We start from the raw sequence: 16569 nt of genomic DNA on the forward strand, positions 1-16569 counted from the left end.
TCCAGCTCACTTCCAGCATTAAACAGCTCTATGACCTCAGGCAAGTCACTGTACTCCGACAGGTCCCAGCTTTGTGCAACTTGTTGAACTGACAGGGCTGAACTAAGACACTCCTCAGATCCCTTCCTGCCCTGAATGTGTGTGAGTCTCCTGTTGCTTAGCCGCCCATTGCATTTGAAGAGTGATGGGATCCTTTTAAGGTCACCTCTTGACTGGAACCTTCTCCCCACTTGGAAGTGACATACCTTGGGAAACTATGTTAGCTTTTCTCAGTCACCGGAGTGGGACCAGCTGCTTTTCAACACTGGCTAGACCAGCATCCAGAGGTACTAACCACACACCCTGGCTTCCCTGTTCAGAATAGTCCCTGGATAAAGATTTAGGTGCTTCATTAGGACACCCAGAACCCAATTTGTTCTGCACGCAATGGGAGTCCATGCTTGTGTTTAAATGGCCAAATGAGTGGTTATTTATGTAATTAACCGAATGGACGTTATAAGCGTTCTCCCCATAGTCCCTGCTTTCACAAGAAAAAATAATAATTAAATGAAAGCTTCCCAACGGACAATGTTTTTTTCAACCTAAAATACAACAGGACTCTTTCTTTGCTTAAGGGGATATGCTTTAAGACAACCCTCACCAGTGGATGTCTAAAGCCATAGATGAGAACAAATTTTGTCCATTATGATTTCCTGTGTATATTTACCCATGGCTAAGCTAAATTTATATCTTAAGAACAGTAAGGTATTAAAAACTGTCCAATACAAAGGGAAACATTTATAACTATAATAAAGATAATATGGAGAAAGCCTCGTTCTCCAAATATTTTATTGAACTGTAATCTCATCCTGTCAGATAGCACAATGCCTGCTTGATGAGATGAACAGAGATGAATGACAGGCACCGTACATACTCCTATGCTACTGTACAATGTATGCCCTGTGGTTCTGTGACAGTCAGTCTGGTTACTGAGATGACCAAGTAATTATAGTGGGTGGCAATTTCAGCATGGAAACAACAGTCCAAGCAATGACTCATAGCTTGGGCTGGACATGGAGAGATGGTGCAAGCGTATGTCACACTGCTCTAACTTGCACACAATGGAAAGCATGTGCATTGTTTATTTTTAGAAACTTACATGTAATATCCTTTGGACCATAGCCTTCTGCATGTTACTGCAACCATGGAAGGCAACGCAGAAGAATGGGAGTACTACATGTTTTTTCTGTGTATTCATATCACTTCATCCATGTTATCCTGTGTCTATTCTCTAGTTTCTGTCACTCACCTTTATCCTTATATTATGGATGTCACCTGGTCTAAAGCATAGCAGCTGATGAAATACTTACATTTTTGAGTTTCAAGTGTTCATAGTAGTAACTATGAATAAGAAGAAACGTGGCGCCAATGGAAGGGTTGCCATCTCAAGACCTTGAAAAGCAATTTCTCAGTAACAAAACCCCCAGGTCAGAGTGGGGGAGCCTTCTTTGGGTGGCCTGCCAATCCCTATGGTCACGTGATCATTGCATATGTCAGTCAGCCCTTGATTATATAGGAATGGAGATGGTAAACAAGTCTGTTATGAGAAGATGGAGACATTTCTGGACAGAAAGATCAATAATAGGAAGAAATAGTATCTACACTTTCCAACCCTTTGACAAACATTAACTATAGAAGAGACCCTAACCCAGAAGGCCTTCAAGTTTCTACAGAAATTTCTTCTGGAATTATTAGCATTTTTAGCATATTCTTCATCTAGCAATTCCACAGATACTCATTAAATGGTTGCAGTTTACAAAATCATGGGAGGCTGCACTTTTGGAGATCTTAAAGTATCTATCTAATCTACAAGTAATGTTGACCAAGGTATCATACAAGAATATACATGAAGGAAAGCAGTGCTAACATAATATGGCACAGGTCTTGTGCACTGGAAGGCAGTAAGATGCAGATTCTTCTGGGAGTGTCCCAAAGGATTTGCACCTATGATTCCAATACTCTCAGGGCCATCTGAGGGGTCAGCCACCACATTCTCTGCTACAGTCACAGGCAAATAAGTTGACTAGCTTACTGGCTGAGAAAAAGAAGCCCAATAGTCTTAAAAACTGCATGAAAATGGCTGGTAGCTACAAATGAAATTTGCATCTGACTAGCTCAAGTGCCCATATGTGGAAAGGCATAGGAGGGGGCTATGGTTTACTAAGGTTTTCAGAAATCTACCAAAATTTTCCAAATCAGTGGTCTCCAAGGAGACGTGGTGCTATCAGAGTAAATCAGAGTGAGAGGCAGAGCACTCAAGACACACACATACAGAAAATATCATTCAAGCCTTCTGGCATGGGACACAGACACACGCTACCCGCCTGATGTCATATTTAGCTTTGAAATCAGGTAGTACAATGTTCTGTGTTAAATGTATGTCAGGAGGATTTGGAGAGGGTTTAGGCAAAAGCTACACCAGCAGATGATTTACTAGCTCTACTAAAATAAAATCAAGGAAATTATCCAGATTGTATCCCAGACTCAGATTGTGAAAACAGAATTTTACAGAGGTGTCAGCAGCCCCCATAACCTCAGGTCTGGTTAAAAATAAAATCTGCAGAATAGCTAATGCTTCTAAAAGTGGCAGCAATTTCTAGAAAAGAAAATGAACGGAAGCAAGTTAATTGACGTGACAGCCAACAGGGTGAGAGGTTGAGGGAAAATGGTCGCTTGTCTATCATTCTATTTGCTCAACAAACATGTACTGATCAGATTAAACTATAGAGCTTGTACTGAGCCTGAAGACCCAGCCATAAGCAGCTCAGAGGGACTTCTACCTGCTGCTTTGCTGCAAGGTGAGAGAGCAGAAATAAACAAATAAACAGAAAAAATAATTTTAAGTTGTGATAAATTTGTAAAGGAAACAGAGTGATAAGAAAAAAATAAGCAGACTAGAGGGAGAATCTATTTCTATGTATAATCAACAGGCATTGGCTCTCATGGAAAAGAAAACGGATGGTGAAACCTCTCAAACATACTAACCATAGCACTGGAAAGTGAGGGGCCATTTCAGATAAAGAAGGAATGAAGTACAAAAGCCCTGGTGTCATCCAGTGCTTAGCGCATCCAGCAAACAAAGACGGAAGCCAGCTATGGACAAGGACAAAGCATCCTGAATAACCTACGCCCTTGTATTAGTCAGTGTTTGGTCACAGTGACAAACCACCTAAGATAACAATCTTAATAGAGGAGAGGGTTGTCTGGGCTTATGGCTTCAAAGCTTACACTTCACGCTTCTGTGGAGCTCTTGTTTCGGGACTGTGTCAGTGCAGGATTTCATGACAGAGGGCAGATCATGTGGCTCCTGACCTCGTGATGGCTAGAATCCAAAAAGGGACAAGCAAGAGCCTTGGTCCCAACCTCGCCTTCTAGGACATGCATCTAGAGACCTAACTCCCTTCCACTTGTCCTGCCTTCTAAGGTTCCACCACCCTGCCTCTAGACACCCACAAGCTAGGAACCAAGCATTTAGCTTAACAGTCCTCTAATTTAACTTTCAGATGGGGTCCTTCTGTGAAATGCTCCTGACAATACTTTCCCGTGTTAAGAATCTATGTCGTCCTGTCTTCATTCAGCTCTCGCAGTAACCAAAGGCCCGTAGCGGCAAGTTATCAGACGTGCTCAATGAAGAGAGGACAGGTACAGAAGCCTAAACACACCTTCTAAGCATCCACGGTGGGGCAGAACAGGATTTCACACCCAGGCTGATCTATCTACAAAGCTCATCTAGCAACAACTACTGACCCCAATGACAGGATATTCCCATCTAGGAATCAGTAAACTGAATGAGGTAGATCAAGTCTCCAAGACAACTGCACAGTGTTTCCTTGCCAGCCTGCTCACTTGCAAAGGCGCCTTTCCAATTCTTGCATCAGGAGGTATAGTCCTCACCCTGTCTGCCCCTGTAACTTATGTTGGACAGTGAGATAGTATTTTTAATTACGTGCCCATATCTCACTGATCATGGTGCATGAAGCGAGACGAACCGTTCCCCCTATCTCTTCCATCAGATATTTTGTCACAGCAAAAGGAAGGAATCAAATGCTGTAAACTGGTGCCAAGAAGTGGGACTCCTGCAGGGGCACATCTGACCCTGTCCTCTGTAAGCGTTCAGAAACAGTATAGAAGACGCATGTGGAAGAGTTGAGCTCCTCTGGCTAGGGAAGTGCTGGAGCTTAACACACTCTTCTGGTAAAAGTGAGGAAGTCTAGAATGCTGAGAGAGAAACAGACAGTAAAGAGTGGACTTACAGGGCTTCAGATGCAAACAAGGACTCTACCAGGATTGCGACTTCAGTCAATTCATGCTACAGTCTGGCAAAGATTCTAGCTATATGCCTTGCCCTTGTTCTGGACATTTGAGTGAGGCTGAGTTAAAAGATAATGGAGTAATATACAGACCAGACAAAATTTCAAGACAGCATACCACTAAGGGTGTGGCAGGGCCACTGCTTTCTGCTTTCAGTCAAATTTACAGTGAGCTCAAAGTAGCTCAGAAACATGTGAGTAGTTCTGAGTAGTTCAGATAAGAAAGAAATAAAAAGAAAATTGAAGTTACATAAAAAGCAAATGTAAGCCTTGCCTCTGTAACTCTTAGAAACTAGCATCATCAAACGGAAAAAGGCTAAAACCGTGCTCATCCAAAGCTCCAGTGTGTAAAAATGGAAATGCACTTAAAAGGGTTTCTTTTGAAAACAAAGTAAGAGAAGAAGGAGAGCTGAGGGGTACGCTATTCAAGCGGAGTTACTTAAGAAAGTGTTTCTCCATTGGGCAGTGGTAGAGCACGCCTTTAAAACCAGGACTCTCAGGCAGAGGCAGGCGCATCTTTGTGAGTTTGAGGCAGCCTGGTCTACAAGAGCTAGTTCCAGAACAACCAGGGTGGTTACACAGAGAAACTCCGTCTTGAAAAACAAACAAGAACAAAAGAAACAAAGGAAGGAGGGAGGGGGAGAAGGAGAAAGAAAGGGAGGGAGGGAGGAAGAAAAGAAAGAAAGAAAAAAGGAAGGAAGGAAGGAAGGAAGAAGGAAAGAAAAGAAAGAAAAAAGGAAGGAAGAAAGGAAGGAGAGAGAGAGAGAAAGTTTCTCCAAGTTCAGTTGTCCAGCTACATCTTGGTCTGTCAGAAGAACTTGGTGCTAAATTTTTCAGACATGCTAGTCACCATAAGCTATATGGTGACTAGCACTTGTACAAAAGTTGCAGGAAGGAAAAATAAGAGTGTGAATCTACAGAGGTGAAGACCCACCCTCATTCCGACAGCACAGACTCTTCAATGGGAATTAGGGCCTTCATACAGAAAGCAATGTACTCTTAAGCCTGGAGACATAGTCTTGCTGTTTTTAGGAAGCATGGGGAAATGTGGTTAGGTCTCTAAAGTCAAATGAAGGACAGTAAGAATTACAGAACTTATGACTAGATAATGAGATTTGAGTTAATGTTGTGACCTCAAGCCTGTAGCTCTGGGTGGAAGAGGGAGGGTGAACTTTGATAAGGAAACCATAGAGCAGACAAACTGCCCGATGGAAAAGCTGTTTCAGGAAAGGACCTTGGGGTGAGCAGAGAAGCAGTGGTGAAAACAGACAGCCTTGACTGTCTCTCCTGTCTCTTTTCCCAAGTTTACTGTCTCTGTCACACTGTCGCCATGGTTCTTAGATGAGGCCATCACTAGGAAGCCCTGTGTCCACTCCCTCTAGAGCCTCCACTCCTAAGACTGTCCCACCTTGTTTCCTTTGGTCCACGCGTTTATACACAAACAGCCATAGCATGAAACAAGTTAGAGGTAACAGCAATAGTTATGGCCTCCTGAGGCTTCCAGGGTATACATCCAGCCACATCCCAGTTCGGTCCGCCATTCCTGCTGCCACCACGATGCTGTCATTTCCCTATTGCAGGCTCCTCTTTAAGACTTAACTCCAGTTTTCTCAGGAATCCTGTCTTCATTTTTTTCTATGTGGCACTTTGTGAATTTTATTTAAAAATTCATAAATCATAACATACTAATCTACACATTCATATCTATCATTGGACTGTGAAGATCTCTAGGCCAGGGTAGATATGCTGTAGTCTACAATGAATACATAATCAATTTTGTTGACTGAATAAATTATGAGAATAAGGCAAAGAGAGATTTGTTGGAGTCAATGAATTAAATAAAAAATGTTAAAAAAAAAAGGCAGAATAAGTCACTCACCAAACTGAAAGTCGATGTTTCTCCAATTCCTCCAGGTAAGATATATCACCTGAGAAATCTTCAGGCTCTCTGGGTCTCCACACAGTAGATCTTTCCTCCACAGAATGGTCACCCTTATTTGGAGAATCAATCAAGAGAGAAAGAGAGAGAGAGAAGTATTTTATTAATAATTGATGGCATGTTCACCTATATTCAAGGATTCAGGAATGTCTTCTCCAGGATGACCAGTGGAATCACCAATTACCAAACAAGTCAGTGATTCTTCCTGCTTGTCCCATTATTCTCTCACCAAACTCTTCACTGCCCAAAGGCAAGAACACGGAGCGTTCACCGTGTTAAAGCACACTGAATGGTACCTGTAATTTTTGTTACAACTGACAACCACAAGGCAAACTAACCATGATCATGCCATTTCACACCATCAGAATTTTGGGTCTAAGTTAATGCAGAAGTGTGCCTGATATCGGCTCTTCACAAAAGGAGTTTGAAAGGAGATTTGTGTAGGCAGTCTATACACAAGAAGGGGAGGTAGCTGGTTTCCTAAAACAAGACAGGAGGACTTGATGAGTTCTTAAGATTCTGCCCACTTCTGCTCCTTCCTTATCAGGCCATTACATACTAGCTTTGTCTCCATTAACCTCTGCATGCTGAAACCTACAACTCTCGTAACCTTACAGTACAATATCTGTGAAGAAAATTCATTAGAATTTGGAAGAATCATGTAGCATGCAGCATGACGTTGGGTCTAAGAGACCTGTCATTCAATCTGGGAGTCCTGTGGTGGTAGAAGTGGGGTAGGGAACAGCTAACCCAGCAGGGGCCTCTCTTCCTTTTCCACTGAATCACCTCAAGTTTTACCTGTTTTGTGTACGGGAGTCTCCTGGACGATTTTAGTACAAATGCTAGTCACAAAAGGTAGTGTGAAGAACATGAGCCTAGAACAGTAGAACACTGGGTGTCACATTCATAACAGTTGCTTTAAAACCCTTTGTCTTCCTCTACAGGCTTTCGGTTGTCATTTGTTAGGGACCAGTTTCTTGAAATTCCTTGATCTCAGCTGATCTAAGTGTCAGCATAACTCAAGAGTTTATTTTGCAATTGCAGAGTTCGACTTGGGGTTGGCAGGTTACAGAGACCAGAAAAACCGTGGAAACCCAGGTGGAGTCAATGTGTCATCAAATCCCTAGTGAACCCAACAGGGCTTATTCCTTTTATATGGAACTGATTGGTTTGATTACTTTAAGAACAAAATCCAGTTATGACAGCCATGAATGTGGAATACTTTTTATTGTGGTCCTTTTTATCTTCCTTAGCCTTCAGAGCTCTTAAAACAACAAAAATATTTCTGATCAGATTATTCACACTGGTGTTCTTAATTACACCATTCCTAAGGAAATTGAAGAGTGTCAAAACTCTTGAGAAAACTGAAACTTTTGAATTGTCCCATATGTCTCTGTAGCCATTTAAATTATAAGTTGATCCCACTTCTTTATGAGTTTCTTGTTTTAGTATATCTTCCTAGATAGAAAGTTGAAACGGGGCAAGGAGAGATGACGCCGTGGTTAAGAGTATTGACTGTTCATCCAGAGGTCCTGGATTTGATTCCCAGCACCCACATGACAGTTCGCAAGCATCCATGACCCTAGTTCGAAGGTATCCCAGGGTAGCAGGCATGCACATGGTGCAAAGACATACATACAGGAAAGACTCTTATATATAAAATTAATAACTAAAAATAAAAGAAAGCTAAAATGGATGGCAAGATCTAATCTGTTAATTCGACTTACACACTCACCAGTTTTATCTACAAAATAATGCAAGTGTTTTATTCTAGGGACCATTGCATCGCTTTCTACTCGGTTAACCCGTAGATATCTGTCCTGTTTCCTCAACTAAACTTCTGATAAACATAGGATTTAGTATAGCCCATGGGCTCTTTCACAGAACCTAGCACAGCAATAAGAGCACCCTAGATGCTCAAGAAACAGTGATTAGGTCATTTCACTCACATTACCTCCAGCAACACGAACAAGCCTCCTGCTTTTAAGTCATAAAGAAAAATATGAATACATCCCAAAACTCAAAAACTTCCCGAGCCCTTTATATTTTCTTTAATAAATATTTAAATCTATACACTAAACATACTTCCCATTGATTTTTGAAAAATACAAAATCATAGAAACTCATTCATGATCAAAGCAATAAACCCCCCCCCCCCACCACAAACAACACAAAGAGTTTTTATTCTTAGAAAATGTGAATGCATGTAGAGGAAACCCAGTTGAGAACCTTGGTCAGTATGCCAGCGACGAGGTATCTACTACTCTCAGGTGTCCTCTCAGTATGAATTTTGATGTTGACTCTATGGATGATAAGGCTTTAACTATACTAGTGTCAGCTCTTCAGAGACAGTGGAGGACCTCTGTTCCACTCCAGATTTAAGTCCTGTCTGGCCTGTGAAGTAGAGGAGCAATGTCTTTACAGACTGGAAACCTGAAGGGGTTTTCCTAAATAGTCCCTTGGAAGCATTACAAGCTGTACTTCAGAAAAGAAAACAGTACGCAGTCTGTTCTAGAGCGCTGCAATACAGATATCATATGTGTGGCTCTTCATATCCGGACACACTACAGAAATTAAAAGCAAATATTTGAAGATAGATTTATAAAATTCTGATTCTGATTTCACATCGATAGACTAAATATTTGGTTGATGAGGCTTGCTCTTTAGAGCCAGCCTTGGTTAGGAAGGGCTGAAGGACTGCTCTCTCATTTGTAGTATAAAGTGAGGGACAGACGTCTTGAGAGGTTTTGGAAACCTAAATGCATAACACTGCTGTTATAGTAAGAATCAAAGCAGACTAGAGAAGACACACATACATGTCCACTCAATGCTTACTGAATACAGACAGAAAAGGCCTATGAAGAGAAGGCTTTTAGTAGAGGTACTATTTGTCTTACATGGATCAGATCCAGTTTAATTAAAGGCAGCTCAGACTTACACATAATTATATGTATAGGTGCTATATCATATACTTTATTATGTACAATTTTTATTTATGTAATTCTTCTTAGAAATAAGGCAGTAGTCCTCAAATGTCTTATTCTTTATTTCATTTCATTTCTAATTATGTCTAAAAGTGTGTGTCTGCATGTGAGTATGTGCAAACCTGAGAGCAGATGTCCACGGAGAAGAGGGTTGCTGGATCCCTGGAGCTGGAATCACAGGCAGTTGTAAACCACCTGATACAGATGCTAGGCATGGAACTTGGATCTTTCACAAGAGCAGTATGCATTCTTTACCCTTGAGCCATCCCTTCAGCCCCTCCGGTGTTTTAGAATATTAATGTAAGCAGAATCTGCATGTATGATATGTGGGTGTTTAGCCTCCTTTCTGCTGCATTTATCGTAGGAGGTCAGGCAGCTAGAATTCAGGCAGGATCTACACTCCAAGGTCATCTAAGCTCATGACCTCGTTGTCTGTTTGTGTGTCCATAAAACCCAAAATGCCAAGTTCCCGTATTCTTGTATTCTTGTTCAGATGTCTTTGCCCCTTGATCATAGTTCCTTCCCTAAACCCTTTGGCTTAAAGACCAAAGTAAGATCCTACGGATTCCACTGGGGAGAGAGCTGGCATTTGAAAGGCCAGGGACAGGGGATGGGAGAGAAGCCTTGCTACATTGGCCCAGTGGAGCCCCACTGTTCAGCAGTCCAGCTTTCCTGACACCTTGCAGGGACTTCAAGCCTGGTCTGTAGGGAAGAGTGCTCACCTGCCCATCTGCCAGATGAGGAGCACAGGAACTGTTCTCATCAAAGGAGGGGGCCTCCGAAAGCGGAAAAGGTGTCTGAAGACTGAATCCTGAGGATTACTAAGCTTTTGAACTGCCCTGGGAGGATCAGAAGAGAGCTGTGGAAACTTCAGTGTCAGCCAGAGCAGTTTATTTTCTTTTCTTTTTTTTTTTAAGACAGCAGGAGAGGAAGATTTGACACTAAGAGGCCTGAGTTAATAAGATCATAGAATTGCAAGCCATGGATAACAACAAATGCCAGGTGCACACAGGAATCAAAGCAAATTAACATGACATGCCGTTGTTTCTGTCTTTGTTGCTATTATCACACACACACACACATACACACACACACACACACACACACACACACATTAAATGTAGATTCAAATTCTCAGCCTAAGTCTTAAAACTGTAGCTTCTTCTTTTCAAATCCACACTCCATGTGTCAGCCAAAGATATTACTGAGATAACGGATCTCAGGCTGCATAGTTCAGGGTTAAACTTGACAGACCTCCTCCAGCAACCAACTCCATTGGGTTTCTCTTTCTGCCTCCTGTAGGATAGCCAGCACCCCTGACTTTTCAGAACCACAAATTCAGATGGTTCTCTGGTCTCTGATATTTGAAGAACCAATACTTGCCTTCCCAATGTGAGCCTTATCTGCTACAGTCGTTCAGTGAGTACCAATTGTAGTTCCAGATACTATATGAAGATGTAGGCCTATGTAGAAGTTTGGTGTGTCCGACTAACAGTTCATTGTGAAAAGGGTATTGAGTCTCTGTCTAGGAATTGTGATATATGTCCTTGCTTCCAACACTCAGCAGCTTGCCGCTTGAGCATGTTTCAAAATCTGTCTACACACAGTTCTCTAATGCCTGAGAATATTCCCATCATGCCCTGGGTCTGATTCAGTGTTTAGACAAATGTACGTGACCCCCAGGAAAGAACTTATTGTCCCAAACAACTGACTGACCGTTCATGAAATATAGCATCGAAAGTAAAATGATGACAGCCATGGTACCACAATGGTGTGAGAGGTTGAGGCAGGAGGATTATAAATTCGAATGCTGTCTCGGTAACTTAGGGAGAACTTGTTTAGAAACAAAGTATAAGAAAGGACTGGAAATAGAGCCGAGCAGCACGGAGCTGAACAGCACAATGCTTAACTGCTGGGAGCAAGGTCCTAGCCTTGTTTCCTACTACCAAAGGAACAAGGAGGGAGGGAGAGACAGGAAAGAGAAAAGAGAAAAGGAAAGGCAGGAATAAAAAAAGAAAGAAGGGAAGAAGGAAGGAGGGAGAGAGGGAAGGAAGAAAGGGAGGGAAGGGGAGACGAAGGGAGGGAGGAAGCAAAGAAGGAAGGGGAAAACTGCTTAATTAAATATGCAAACTCAGAAAACACAGAAAAATTTTGCAGTTTTTATAGAGATTATATTTGTGTCCATCTTTCCTACTTTCTCCCAGTCGTAAAAAAAAGTAAAGCCCTAAGTATGAGAACCTTAGGAAAGGTGTTAGAAGGTTGATGTCAGATCCATGGTGTCCCAGCAGGTCAGAGACATCCCGGCCCCCCGACAATTGTCCCTCGCTAAGGTCACTCAAAGCTGGAGAGCAGAAAATACATATCTAATTAAAAGGAGAAAGGGATATACACATCGTTTTTCCTAAGCATCATTGGATCAATATTGAATCAATACAAACAGGTTCTAGAGCCAGACGGTCTGGCTTCAGAGCCCAGTGTCAGTCAGTCTCGCTGCAGCCATGTCCTTCTGGCTAATTCCCTTCAGTGATGTTTCATTTTCTCATCTGTAAAGCAGGAATCAAGATGAGGATGGCTCTACGGGTTTGCCATTATGCGTGTGAGAACTGAGAATCTTTTCTGGCATCTAGCAACAGCGGCAGATTACTTCCGTCTTTTGATCCCTCAGCCACCCATCCCTGACAACACAGGCTATAGTAGAAAAACTACCACAATTTTAAATATTGAAATGGGTCATATGTACATTAAAATCTGCCACCTACATGACTAAATGGTGACCTGCTATTTATAGAAGAAAGAAAGCAAATGTGATATTCAAACAGGCTGCAAAATCGTTTCAATAGAACCATCACTTAACTTTATCTTTTAAACTTTTTTTTTGTTTTGTATTATTGCGTTTGTGTGTGTGGTGGGCGGGAAAGTGTGGGCTGTGGTGCATATGTGGAAGTCTGAACACAACTTTGTGACGTCAGCTCTTTCCTTCTAACTTTAGGCGGGCTCTGGAGATTAGATCTAGGACACCAGGCTTGCATGGCCAGGAGTTTTGCCCCCTGGAGCACCTCCCTGGCCCCTCCATCATGCTGTTGTTAATGGGGCAAACATTTCAAAGACATGGATCAGCAGGCAATTTCAACATTGTGTGAACTCCATCTATGCTGTCCTTCCTCCAACGAAGATGGCAACGTCATCGGCAATAATCAGCTCTTACAGTGTGACCATTAGACATTTGGCCCACTGTGGATGGGAAGCCCCCGTCATGCCCAGATTTAATTAGATACAAAGTAGAGAATCAAGGTAATTAAGGTAATTCAGAACAGTTTTAGACAAATGACAAGAGCAGGACGGAATCTTTTTATTTGAATTTCCTCCTGCCCTCTCGCCACTGTCACTCTCTATGTTTCTGCCACTTTCTCCCCAGGCTGACTTTAAACTCGTGATCTTCCCTACTCTGCCTCCCGAGTCCTGAAATTACAGACATAGGTCACCATGTCCAGCGACTTTAACTTTCTCGCCAAATTTGCTGAATTATGACCAAAACCACACAGTCTGTGTAAAAATAAATTTTTGAAATGTTAGTCTAAAAACTAGATTCATAACACCAGCAAAGACATTTTGGTCAATATTTTGGAAACCCAGGGTAGCTAATTTGAATTAGTTTATTGAGTTGTTGAGCTTTGTATTTCGTTGTTATCCAAGCTAACAACAAATCTGAGAGGAAAGCACAGGACTAGGTTAGCATGTATTTGACCTTGTGTTCCATATGGCTCTGGCACTGTATACAATAAGCAACTTAATAAAATATGAGCTAGCTGTATACACGTACTTCCCAGCAGCGCATGCCAAGTAAGTCCCTGAGACACAACACAAACAACACATTTCCTAATTGTCTTCTCAGGACGGAATGTCACCCAGACAGAATAACTTAAACTAGACTTCCCAATACTTAGAGAAGTCTGAATCGGATGTAATAAAAATTTATGGGCTCTGTAGATTCATCAGACTTTAGCCACGTTAGCATGCCCTGCACTTCAGAACCTGCTTTGAAGAAACAAATTACGTTCGACCTGGAAATACGTTTTAAGGAATCAGAGCTAATAACCAGTGGTTGCTGTTTTCATGGTCTCTCTGCTAGCACAGGTCCTCTTACCTTAGCACGTAAGCCATGGACTTCTTTGAAGAGGCTGAGATCACAGTCCCTAGGGCAGGGATCAGGTTTATTAGAAATGTCCCCTAGAGTTAAAAACAAAAAGGTGGGAAAATATATTATAGAGATTTTCACTTCAGAGGCGATGTAGTCTCACACCACCCGTGTACAAGAGCTTATATAAAGCGTGACAAGTTGGAGCTAAACGAGACCTTTCAAAGGAGGCGCCATTCGGATCCATGTCCCCTGCTTCAGGTCAGTTTCTGTATGAACTTAAAGTCGGGCTGACTCATAAGTCACACAATGTGAGTTTACCTGACAAGTACAGGTGTCTCAGAGCTGCTTCCCTACCTTCGTCACGGGAGGATTCTTCGTCCTCAGGTTCATCCCAGGGATCGCATTTCTAAATCATCTCCTCTTCCCTCTTCTCGATGGTCTACCAGGAAATGCTGCACCCAGTGCGTGGTCTTCCCTGATCCACTTTTCTCACACCCTAAATGACTCATTCAGTGAGATGGGTTCTGAGCCTCGATTGTATTGATATATTGGACTGGATAAAGCTTTACTGCGGGGCTGTCTTAAGTTTTGCTAGTGGCATCCCTGGCTTCTGCTCACTGGATTCTAGAAAGGTCCCCTACATTCTCATCCCGTCCCCTTCCACTGTGACAACCAGGGGCATCCCCAGACATTGCCAAAACACCTCCTGAGGGACAAAGTGTGGCCAGGCAAGAACCACAAAGCCCTTATAAACAATGTGTTTAGTTTATCTTCGTTTTCCTAATAATGTCTAGCAATGATTGACTTCGGGTGCTTTCCCAGCAGATATTTTTAAGCTAAAAACAAGCAATTATCAATAAATAACAAAACTATCCCCAAAGCAGGTGTTAACTACAATGGTTCTGTCATCCATGCCGTCTATGTCAGCAAACCCCTGTGCCAATGAGGATCTTACAACAAATATCCTACTCTAGAAGCTTCTAGAGCTTGGAGTACCTCGGAACAGTAATAGTTTTGTGGAGGTTGATAGTTCAATAAGTAATAGTGTCATCCACGAGGAGACAGGTATTAAGGCTCAAGTCTTGATTCTCACCGTACCCTTTTACCTACAAGAGTTGAACTCTGCCAACACCTGCCATTTGACGTTGCTTTTGCCAGTGTTTGACAATATGGAAGCAATAGTGTCAAATTTCTAGGACATGGCTACAGACTTTGGGAACCTTCAATCCTTCAGGGGCAATCGAACCAGGCTCATGCGCCTGCTTGTGGTTCATTATAGGGGAACAAGGTTTTGCTACATTTTTGACCCCACTCTGGTAGATTATACCCAGCTGTATACAGACCCAGGAAAAGAGAGATCTGCTAGGTACCCTTTCCTAGATGCTGACATTCTAGATACTGAGATAAGATCACATAAACCCCTGGACAAGTTTCTTTACTGGAATTCTAAAAACAAGTTTCTTAACAGCAAAGTTAATACGGTCAAAATCAAGTTACAGAGTGAAGAGAAGAGAAAGATATGGGAAACAACATGTTTATTAGTTTTAGTTATTACTGTTTCAAAATTTATGACTTCCATTCTCACCATATAGTTGCAAGGAAGCATTTAATAGAAGACATTTTGCTGTTTTATTTTTTAGTATTTTTAAGAACCCCATTTGAATTGTGTTAGTTACTATTGCTCACACACGCACATAACAAACTTTTAAACTATTATCATTATACAATTCTACAGATTTGACAGATCTGACAGATTCAGAAATTGAGATTTAGATCAAACATTTTCCTTTGACTCAAAAGCAAATTAGTCAAAAGTCGAAAATCTGATCTCAGTTCTATTTAACCTCAAAGCTCACATATTTAATCCCTCTGTTGTATCTCACTCGAGAACCCGCACTGTGTTTTCTACTTACATATAACTTTTTAAAATACTGGACATATTATTTTTTGCTGCTATAACAAATTACTGCAAATTTGTGGCTTAAAATGACACCTGTATATTAAATCACATTGTGTGTGTGTGTGGCTTGGATGACTAGACACAATCTGGCTCTGTAGTTTTATCCCTGAAAGCCTCATGCGGCTAAGATCAATGCAGCAGCAAGGGCCAGGGTTCTATAGCGACCCCTTGTAGGTTTGCTGGTGTGAGCAGAATCCACCATGTCTCACACATTCCAGGTGTGGTGCGGGAGAATTGTCCATATTCTGTCAATCATGCTTTAAACAAACGCTGATTGGCCAGGCAGGAGGTGTAGGCAGGGAAACCAGACAGGAAGTGGAAACAATGCAAGGAGAGCAGGAGAATTCTGGGGAGGAGGAAGTTGATTACTCTCTCTCTCCTGCCCAGACCACCGAAGCAGCAGGATGTGAGCTGCCCCACTGAAAAAGGTACTGAGCCACATGGCTAAAATAGATCAGAAAAATGGGTTAATCAAGATGTAAGAGTTAGCTAATAAGTAAGCTGACCTAATGGGCCAATCAGCATTATAACTTATGGAGTCCTCTGTGTCATTTTCTTTGGGGTTAAACAGATGGGGGATCGGGCAGGACAGAAAAACACAAACAAGCCAGCCCCCCTCATGTTACAGAATGGCGCCCACATGGATAACTTCATCCACAGAAAGCCTGAGAAAGCTTGGGAAAGACTAAAGCATTTTGGTTTTCAGCCGTAGCAGGATAAAAGCTGTACTGTTTTAAAATGCTGGCATTCTGGGTCATCCTGCCAGGGAAAACTCTGACTCTTTCAAGCAGTCATGGAAACACTGTTGCAGCTTGTTTCCTGGCAAGGACCTTGAAAAGCCATAAGAGCTTTTGAGTGTTGTTGTCTCCATATTCCTTAGCAAATTAAAGACCCATGTGGTCAGAAAAAAAGAGATATACAGTAAAGAGAGATTCAAAGAGTAAGAAAACCTCTAAATGGTTTACATTGTGTTAAAAATAGAGGACTTATAGAATCCTTTGTGTGATTTTTCTCTGGGACTAAAGAGCTGGGGGGGCGGGCAGGACAGAAAACCCCAACAAGCTGGTTATGGGGGACGGGGCAGGACAGAAACACAAACAAGCCAGCCCTTCATGTTACACAGGTGTTTCTCTCTACTTTTAAGTCAATAGCATCAAGATATATTTTACCCCCAAGTTTTATCTCGTGTGTGTGTGCTT

The 16569-nt window shown here is 42.0% G+C and overlaps 1 protein-coding gene across 1 annotated transcript in view; it reads right to left on the reverse strand.

Moving 5' to 3' along the window:
- The window catches only part of LOC125397828 (uncharacterized), a 294931-nt gene that overhangs the window by 125593 nt on the left and 152769 nt on the right, over positions 1-16569 (reverse strand). Inside the window, exons 11-12 of the mRNA XM_087896704.1 lie at positions 13417-13499; positions 6229-6341 (exon numbers count right to left, since the gene is read on the reverse strand). Coding sequence (XP_087752830.1) covers positions 6229-6341; positions 13417-13499 — 196 coding nt within the window. The remainder of the gene's footprint in view (positions 1-6228; positions 6342-13416; positions 13500-16569) is intronic.

This window comes from Myodes glareolus, chromosome 14 (assembly GCF_982192425.1).
Source record: "Myodes glareolus chromosome 14, mMyoGla1.1, whole genome shotgun sequence".
NCBI classification, from domain to species: domain Eukaryota; kingdom Metazoa; phylum Chordata; class Mammalia; order Rodentia; family Cricetidae; genus Myodes; species Myodes glareolus.